This window comes from Varroa destructor, unplaced genomic scaffold, assembly GCF_002443255.2.
Source record: "Varroa destructor unplaced genomic scaffold, Vdes_3.0 BEIS01000003.1, whole genome shotgun sequence".
NCBI classification, from domain to species: domain Eukaryota; kingdom Metazoa; phylum Arthropoda; class Arachnida; order Mesostigmata; family Varroidae; genus Varroa; species Varroa destructor.
This window is the reverse complement of record NW_019211456.1, coordinates 46,009,517-46,019,158: the sequence shown is the minus strand read 5'-3', so window position 1 is coordinate 46,019,158 and position 9,642 is coordinate 46,009,517. Positions and strand designations below refer to the sequence as shown.

The 9,642-nt window shown below is 44.0% G+C and overlaps 2 protein-coding genes across 12 annotated transcripts in view; one reads left to right on the top strand and one right to left on the bottom strand.

The window, feature by feature from the left end:
* The window catches only part of LOC111247729 (organic cation transporter protein-like), a 42,172-nt gene that overhangs the window by 23,109 nt on the left and 9,421 nt on the right, over positions 1 to 9,642 (bottom strand). For 2 of the 9 annotated variants that reach the window (XM_086985293.1, XM_086985286.1), the window contains exon 1: positions 8,439 to 9,618. The exons of 5 other annotated variants lie outside the window; for them this stretch is intronic. In XM_086985293.1, the coding sequence (XP_086841419.1) occupies positions 8,439 to 8,502 (64 nt within the window). In that variant the 5' untranslated portion in view covers positions 8,503 to 9,618. Of the gene's footprint in view, positions 1 to 105; positions 217 to 6,638; positions 7,254 to 8,438; positions 9,619 to 9,642 lie in introns of those variants that run through there. 2 more of the 9 variants (XM_086985292.1, XM_086985291.1) reach the window with 2 other exon arrangements.
* LOC111247728 (diacylglycerol kinase theta-like) overlaps positions 1 to 9,642 on the top strand; it is a 15,796-nt gene that overhangs the window by 2,984 nt on the left and 3,170 nt on the right. Inside the window, exons 3-11 of one of the 3 annotated variants that reach the window (XR_015324964.1) lie at positions 175 to 409; positions 823 to 1,044; positions 1,184 to 1,387; positions 1,701 to 1,963; positions 2,301 to 2,528; positions 2,770 to 2,920; positions 3,261 to 4,142; positions 4,899 to 5,188; positions 6,399 to 6,582. Coding sequence is in view for 2 of the 3 variants with exons in the window: in XM_086985284.1 (XP_086841410.1) it covers positions 175 to 409; positions 823 to 1,044; positions 1,184 to 1,387; positions 1,701 to 1,963; positions 2,301 to 2,528; positions 2,770 to 2,920; positions 3,261 to 4,142; positions 4,899 to 5,188; positions 6,399 to 6,515 (2,592 nt within the window). In the remaining variant the exon portion in view is untranslated. Of the gene's footprint in view, positions 1 to 174; positions 410 to 822; positions 1,045 to 1,183; positions 1,388 to 1,700; positions 1,964 to 2,300; positions 2,529 to 2,769; positions 2,921 to 3,260; positions 4,143 to 4,898; positions 5,189 to 6,398; positions 7,550 to 9,642 lie in introns of those variants that run through there. The other 2 variants (XM_086985284.1, XM_086985285.1) reach the window with 2 other exon arrangements.

Here is a 9,642-nt window from a genome sequence, read left to right as displayed (position 1 = left end):
TATATATAGAGAGAGAGAGAGAGAGAGAGAGAGAGCCTGAATTGTATCCGAATTACGATTAATTAAAACGTGTTAGAAATAGCATCTACATAAATTGTTCGTTACCTGTGGTGTCGTTTGCTGAACGTATGATCTAACTTCGATCTTCTATCTTTACATAATCTCACTCTACAGAATCCGGTGCCACACTGCTGGACCGAAGCGGGTCATTTGAAGCGCAAGTTCTGTAACGTATGCCGCAAACGTATCGAAGACAGCTGCGCGGTTCGCTGCGAAGTGTGTGAATACTGCGTTCACCTTGAATGTCAGGACTTCAGTGTGGCCGATTGTAAGCAGTGTGCGACGTATACTGCTAGTAGGACGAGCAAACAACAGTCACAACCGGTCCAATACCATCACTGGCGAGAAGGTAAGAAACGGTTTATGACATCACTTTTCATTTCGGTATGCTTTACGCTCTATGAGGTAGATTTTTGTCTATTTCTATGTTTCGTCGTACACGCAGAGTCGAATATCGTTGGTGTGGTTTCAACCCTTCCTATACTCTAAATCTTGCGCGTTGAGGATGAACTTCAAAGTGTATAGTGTTCGATTAATAGATCGAACGTTGATTAGAGCTTTGAGCGTTCGCCTTTATTCTACTGGATAACAATTTTAAGACACGTCTTTTGTTGGGACACTTACTCATGTTCGATTTTAGCTACATGTACGTCTTGAATACGTTGTGTAGTACCTTTTAGCTTCACTGTAACTTGAGCCTAAGTGGACATGAAATAGGGTACCTTATTACAGCTGCGCTAACGTGTGTATTTGTTATTATAGGAAACCTTCCTGCCAACTCCAAATGCCAGACGTGCAAGAAGGCGTGTTGGTCGGCCGAATGTCTAGCCGGCATGCGATGCGAATGGTGTGGCATAGCGGCGCATGCGACTTGCTATAAGCTCGTCCCATCCGAGTGCAACTTCGGTGTACTCGAATCTATTATGCTTCCGCCAGCCGCCGTGTCTATTCCTCGTACAGACGTCCCGCTAGAAACCATCATCGGTACGTATTCTAGCAGTGGCAGAATTACGTAGACAACGGCGCATGTGAGATTGCTGATCGAGATAAGACGAGATCGTGGTTGACGGGCTATACTTCCGAAACTTCGCTAGAACAGTGTTTCTGTTTTGCTCGATTTCAGGGATGGAAATGAAAGGTCGCGAGCAAACCATGGCTCGTAACACATACCCAAGTATAGCACGCAGCATATCGGAGGAGTTCTCATCCACCGCCGGCGAACTGACCAGCCAGAGCGAACGGGCTACACGTACCAAGGATATGCAGGATGACTATCCCTCGCCTAAAGAGAAGGATAAAGATGAAGAAGTTATCAAAGTATACGATGGTAAGCGGCAATGATGTTTCGCCGGCATACCTGATGGCAAACTCCGAAACGATGCTAATGTAGTACCGCACGACAACGCGAGTCATTTACAGACTTGATAGAATAAATCTTTTTTCTGACAAACGTTTGTGCTTGCCTATCGCTTTTCATCATTACCTCCCTATAGTTTATACATCGAATCGAAAATTTTGATACGGTCGACTACAAGCTTTTGTTTAACTACAACTTTTAATGCTTTTCATGTATTTGTCACATGGCTAGCATATCGCTAATGACAGACATTTGCTGGGTGTTCGTCTGTGATTCTGTATAGGCAATGCGTCGATGAAACGGCGGATGTTCAGGACAATCACGGTGGCGCGCAGTGCGTCGCGAGAGGCGATCATCGCCGCAGCGCTTCGCGCTTTCCATGTGTCGGGTGATCCAAAGCACTACGTTATCACCGACGTGTTCGATCCCGCCGAAAAGGAGCTTGCCGACTTCATGCCCGTACAGAGCTTGACGCGGCGCGAAGGCAAACGTCCAGCCATCTTTTTGCGGTACAAGCCGCCCAACCCAGATCAAGGCTTTGTTAAGGTACTAGTCTCCAGCATTTGTATTCGTACTAAGTAGTAGTTTCAATTATCCTAACCATATGCTTTTTTCTTTCCGATTTGGAATCGACTGAATTATACTCTTCTTTCATGTGTCTCGTCCGATGGTTCGATTTCACTGTCTGTTGTACATTGTCCCGTCAAAGTGATAATAGTAACGGCATACATTCAATGATGTACGTACTGGTACGCACAACTTGAATTACAGCGTATCTTAGTGCCCTGTCTCACTCTTTTGGCGTTCATAGTGCAATCTAGTGCTGTTTTGTCGGTAGTTAATGCACGCATCCTGCCTCTGTATGGCTAACTTGTTTGAGCAGGTATTCCCGGGAAAATTACGGTCGGCTGACATTTTTCGCATGATCCCGGTAACGAGTGACACATCTGTCGAGGAAATCATGGTCTCGGCATTGGATAAATTCGGCCTAGATGCGTCCGACATTAACAAGTTCCGTCTATCCGAGGTGACGCTTGACAAAGGGTCGGTGCATGAGCGGGTGATGGATAATCAAGAATGCCCCTGGGAGCTACTAAGAGGCATCGCCAGGGTGAGTTCGAGAATCAGAGATGACGATCTTAAACTAAATCCAGCTGGTTATCACGGATTACGAACTCATTTGAAGCAGGTGGTCCGCAACATGACCGCAAATTGTACCATAGATGTGAAATGATCCTCGTTATAGACGTTTTCTTCCCATTAAAAGGAATACGTGTAAAATGCGTTATTTACCTCGAATGTATCCGATGTCATAAAGTAACAATGTGTCTGACATGTAACGTGCGTTACAGGAATCTATTCGACAAAAGGACCTCACCCGTTTCTATCTGCAGCAGAAGGAAGACTGCTATAGTGCAACAGTGGCCCTCTTCATAGGAAACCTTCCACCAAACTTATCGCAAAGACAGTACGAGAAGATCCTTCTCGACCTTCTAGGAAAACGTAAGTTCCATGAATAAGATGAAAAAAAACCCTAGTGAAAAACCCAGATCCACAGCTGTGAGCTACTAAAATAAATAAATGATCATTGGATCTTTGTCCTTCATTAGTTGGCGTTCTAAACAACAGGTAATGAAATATCAAAATCTATTAGTCAGATCTCGTATCATTCCTGTGAAACCCATAATAGCAATAATGCCCAATTAATACACAGGTTAGATTGTTTTCTTATCTGTTATCTCGTACAAATTCTACTGCCTATTTCCAACATTGTTGAAGTTAACAGCGACATACCTTTGACTCTGTACAATACCTTAACTTGTCTGTGATATATGTTTTTCAGCGTACAAATTTAAGCAAATCGGTCCGATCTACTATGAATATGGATCGTTGGTGGTGACCTACGACAACGCGGATATTGCCGTCAAGGCATTTTATATGCTGCGAGAGACTACGTATGAAGAGAAAAACCTGTTAGTGCTTCTACTGCCCAACCTGATACCTGACAACATCCCCGAAGGTGTCCGGCCCCTCTTGGTATTTGTTAACGTTAAGTCCGGAGGGTGCCAGGGTTTGGAGCTAATCACATCATTCCGTAAAATGCTAAACCCGTATCAGGTCTATGACCTAGAAAACAGCGGGCCCCTACCGGGTCTATACGTATTTCGGCACGTGCGCGACTACAAGATCCTCGTGTGTGGGGGCGACGGCACTGTTGGCTGGGTACTCCAGTGTCTCGACAACGTGGGACAGGATTCAGAGTGTCAATCGCCGCCATGTGCCATCGTGCCGCTCGGCACTGGAAATGACTTAGCGCGTGTACTTCGTTGGGGACCAGGATACACTGGCGGTGGGGATCCGATGTCATTACTGCGGGACGTCATTGACGCCGAGGAGATTCGTCTCGACCGGTGGACAGTCGTATTCCATACGGACGAGAAAGATGAAAGCAAACAAGGTACATCCAACTCGACGTCGGAAGATAACACCGCCATATTTGTCATGAACAACTATTTCGGCATTGGTATTGATGCTGACCTCTGCCTCGACTTTCACAACGCCCGCGAAGAAAATCCTAACAAGTTCAATAGCCGCTTACATAATAAGGGCGTATACGTCAAAATGGGCTTGCGAAAAATGGTCTCTCGGAAAACGTGGCGAGACCTGCATCGAGAAGTGAAACTCGAAGTTGATGGTAAAACCGTTGAGTTGCCACCTGTTGAAGGTAAGTAGGTTACTCATAACAATGAGATCAGCTCGTGAGCTTCGCGCCTTGTTCCCATCCTTATTACGTTTCCACTATCCCTATACGCCCATTGTGCTCTTCATTTGACACCTAGCCATACGGCACTGTACGTTCGAGTCACTCGGGCATATATTAATACTCTTATCCATGTATGGGGCCACAATGGTTAAGAACAGCATTAGTGTCAGCGGTAGCGGTCATTTAGTTCCGTGTCGTATTAGTTGCATCTGTTGTGAAAGTGCCACCGAAGCTTTTTGCTGAATGCCTACGAGATACCCACGAGAGGTTCATGCCTTCCCGCAGTGGAAGTAGTGGCGTTGGTGACTGCATGATTCGGTAGACCCTAAAGTAAGAATTAGAAGAATGGCGGCAACAGCAATGCGTTGGTCTTTTTAAAGTGTGCAAGTGATTACTCCCTAATTACGGATTATAGCTACGACAAGCGATAAACTTGGCTAAGTTGAGCAAGGTCAGGTCTCGAAAGAAATAAATTGCAACCAACCGGCTTAGGCTTAACAATTGCGACGAATATTAAGACGGCGAAGCTTGCCGCTCCAACATAGACTTATATAGTCTGCGGGAGTTGTGTCTCCCTCACGTCCTTAATACCCTCATGGCACCTATATCGTTACCATCATTTGTCGTATAACAAGTAATCGATCTCTTTTCCATTGCGATGCCGTGCTCACTTTTCTTTTGTTGGATTATTTGACATCGACTCGCTACTGTGTACAGGTATTATTATTTTGAACATCCTGAGTTGGGGTTCTGGTGCCAATCCGTGGGGTCCGGAACGCGACGACGCATTTTCAAAACCGACGCACTACGACGGCATGTTGGAAGTGGTTGGAGTTACCGGAGTCGTGCACATGGGCCAGATACAAGGCGGCATGCGGAGCGCGATCCGGATCGCCCAGGGCGGTCATCTGCGTATCCGAATGAACACCGAGATGCCAGTGCAGGTTGACGGGGAGCCCTGGATACAGCCGCCGGGAGAAGTCGTGGTCTTGCGATCTGCTTTGAAGGTACGTGCGTTCATATGTATGCTTCACGACCAATCAATATTGCGGAGACAAAAAACTTAGGTGATGGGAACCCAATTTAGTCCCAATAGCCACATTAATAATAGTGAACTCGGCGTGGTCTTTCCGTAGAGATCATGGTCACTATATGAATGTCATGCATACGCATATCATTGTTGTTAGATATATCAGTTGTAGGTATCGTCAGATACACGATTAGGAACTAACTGACTTTTGCTTCTTCTTAAAACGGCTGATTTGATCGCAGCTGATACAATATCCACACGTGCTTACTCAATTAAATAAAAATATATGTAGGTTTATTGCCACTTGAGACAACGATGAATTGAAAAAACAGAGAGGGACCAAAAATTAAATTGCGGGTTTTATGACAATGGCAATTCACAGGATATCACTAGGTTAACTGGATATCGCCTACCATTGATTCAATATATAGGGAACATTATGCTCTTGGCTATCATTCGTAATCGATTTGGGAAGAACCGTATCGAATATTTACCTACTGTAGCCTACGAAATTGCATTGACATAGTTAGAGCTCCCGTTTTCTAACGGAAGCGGAAATAGTAACGCGCACAAGGAATTTTAATCGAACAACGATTCTCACCGCTTCTTAGTGGCAATGGTAAAAAAAAGACAGGAAAACACCGTTATGGGTTACGATGGATTTGCTTGCACTAGATAAGAGCAGATTGTTGTTATTATTAATGACTTCTGTCTGCCGTTACAATAGATTAGCAATAGTAATTGCCATTGTAATGGACGTGGTACGAGTGGCAATATGGACATCATGATAATTAGTGTTAGTGCTGATGACGAATGACGCTTAATTGTAGTGACGTGTTATGAGACTAAATAAGAATAGGTGAGTTTACTAACAGCAAGACGCCTTTGTATTATTTTGTCTCTCTTTGTCCGTCTGTTTCACCTACTGCATGTCGCTGCCACCATACGCCCTGTTCTGCTCGACATGATAACGAAACCTTCATCTCGGCCACGTGATGACCGCTTGGACACATCGATCGGTCGGTCGAAACCGACCCTTCGATTGGATCGACCAACAAATAAATCTCGGCTAACCGAACTGTTATCATCGAATCACCCGCCTAACACACTGAATTGGCCTTTATTCGACCGGCCCATCAACCAAACCTATCATTCAACACACGATATTTACATCCACACATCTATAGGCTACGATGCTGCGAAAGTCGAAAATGAAACGTCGCAACACGGAACCGATGCTCACCTCGGCCGCGTCAGGCGTATCAGAGAAATCCTCAAACTTGGATCAATCGACAACAGACTGACTGCGTTGGTACCACTCGTGCAGCCGAGCACTGCTGATCACCACCAGCTCTTCCAAGCCCTACACAAGTACTACAATTAATACTGCTACTATATATACGGATACAGATATTGATAGTTCTTACCATCAGCATTGTTGTTCAATTTCTACTATTACCACGGCCAAAGACGATGCCAGAAAGCAGTCAAAACAACAACAACAGTATGGTCCAACAACAACATCCGAATCATCATCATTATGTGCACACGCAGAGGCGCAAATAGCGAAAAAAACCGACACAAAAGTAACGGATCACAGACAGAAACGACAACAGCAGCAACAGGAAAAGAGGCGTTCATGGTGCTCTTGTTCGTCCATGTCGCAAACAATTTCATCGCAGACGCAACAGCTATTGCATTCGCATGATTACAGCACGACAACAAGGACAGAGTCCGCAGGCCTAGACGGCTCGATTGGAGAGCCATCGCCGTTAGTGCGGCAGGACCCGTGCGAGGGGCCGCATGCGCATCAATGCAGGAAAGGACGTGGGCTGGGTGCTAACATTCTATTTCTGATATGCCCTCCACGGTGCCCCTGTCTCTGCCTGCCCTCAGCCCAACGTATCGAATCATGCCTTGTTCGGTTAACCTATTCGGCCTGTCGGAACACTAGCGGTGGCGGCAGTCAAACGTGCTCATGTGCTGAATGCTGCTATTGCTGCGCACGCGACGATGACAGCGAAACAGGCGAACTGCTCTAAGTGACGCAACAGCCCCTCCCACCCCACCCCCTCGACCTCCTATACCGATTTAAATAGGATAAGATTTAAAAGAACTGCGAACTCTGTATTCCTATAACAACTCTTATTTAGTTGCCATCCCCGGAATGCACGTTCCACGAGGCCCTCCTTATTGAAACGTCATCACTGAGCAAGTGGGCATAGAAAATTGCGTTAGAATAGCTGATGCTAAAATGAATTTATAAGGACAGCCAGTATTTCTAAAAATGATGAAATGTAACGAACAAAAAAATAAATCCCATAGATACTAATTTACAGTTGACTGCCTCTCTATATTATTTGTAAACTAATGCCTGTCTTTTGTTTTCCTCTGTTGTTTATAAACAATTTGTGTGGGTAGATTTGGATATGTTTGTATTTAACACCCATTTCCATATTGATGCCCTTAAAATGATAAGAATAATGAATGAACAAAAGCCTTTAGAAATAAATACACAAGACGAATACCTCCATTACAAGATGTTGGTATGGGTTATTAAGCGCCGGCTATAATCGCCAGTATTACACCTTCATATATCCATAGGAAAAAAATAACAATAACAAAAAACTGACTAGTTTTTTCTTCCTGCCTGCTTTATAAGACCCGTTAACCTAGCACCCTGATATACTGCTTTCGGCTGTAACGTTTTTTTCTTATTTAACGGATTCCAACGCTCAACCGATCGTAGCTCGACCGCTTTATAGGGGTAATAATTATTCTTGCATTGCTAATCTGTTCTGTGAAGTCTGACGTACGGAATCATGGCTGGAGAGCATGACTAACTTGGTTCAAAAGGCAACAATAACTTATGCTGTATGGCCATTTTCGTGGCTTTCCACCAGACCTAAGAGATTCGTCAACTTATCTTACTAGAATAATAAAATTATGTAGGGGCTGTCGCATTGCAGTGAGCTCTTAGTAGATGACGCTTATTATACGCTGATTTTTGGAGTTCATGCAAACGTTTTATAGTGATATACATAACAAATATATGGTAGTGATAAATGTATTTCATACGGATAAAGAACTAATGTCACCTCTTTTTGTTTATTCTTCTCACCAACGTTTACTGTAACGTTTTATTATTTATCATATGTGTGCGATTGCGGATAATAAAACTGTGATCAAGCGCACAATAAACAAACGAAATTCTTTAGGACAAATACCTCTGACAACGGGCAACGCAACATCGACATCAACGGTAGATATATCACATGAAAGAGTCCCCATCACATTACTACCAATTAATATGGAGAAACCACAGAAAAGCACTTATAGAAACAATAAGCACAAACAAGTGACATCAAAGAGATAATGAAACCTCGCAAGTGGTCACACAGATGAAGTAAGTGCACGCATACGAAGCAGACCCATCGCACTTCAATCGAAGCGATTATAACAGCGCAGAACTTAACCAAATGACGTGCAGATTACTTGTAAACTAAAGTAATAGCTACTGCCGACCACGATCACCAGTGGTATCATCCTCATCGAAGAAAAAGATGTCAAGTTACACAAGCAATTCTAACACTAACTTTGAACAAAAAAACGAAGCACAGCCATCGTTTGAGGTACTTACCGCAAAATGGAAATGTACTGCACAGCGCCGCGAAACTCGGCTCGATGCATACGACTTTCTTCACCCACTTTCCCCCCCTCTCTCTCTCTCTTTCTCTCTCTCTCTCTGTCTCTCTCGCAAATGCTGTGTTCGAAACAACACGGCGAAGTAGCGCCATTATCATGCACAATAACAATAACAATGCGTGTGCTACTATGACATCAACAATAACAAGTAAAATAAAACAAACCTATTCTTAATTCTGTCGTCTGGTCGAATGGACGATAATCTAATATTAAAAAGAGTGACGAAGTTTAGCAGGAGTGAGAGAAAAGTTAGGGTAGAGGAGGCGCGCATCAGAAAAAAAGAAGGCTCAGATGACGCGACGCGCGGATCGCTAATACAACCGTACGATCGTCAACATCTACTACAGTGTAGAAACACAACGTTAATGAAAGAGACGCACGATTTGAGCATCGGCGTCAGTACTACTAGTTCGTGGCGCTGCGCAACTGAATGATGACGCACCCCTATCGGCTGTTGATTAACCGAGGGCATCAGCGTCGACCCAACAAGAAATCTCGCATCTTGTTTTATCTATTTCAACAATAACAACAACCGGCTACGCCATGCGTTCCAAAAAAAAACAACAGAATATAGATGTAAAAACAACCTAAGCAACAACATCAACAACATATTGATGGTCATGATCATGAAAATGACGACGAGTATTAACAATGAACAATATCTACGATGGAGATTCAACAAGCCGGACTGTTAAAGTACAAAGCCATGTTTTATTATTAAATTTA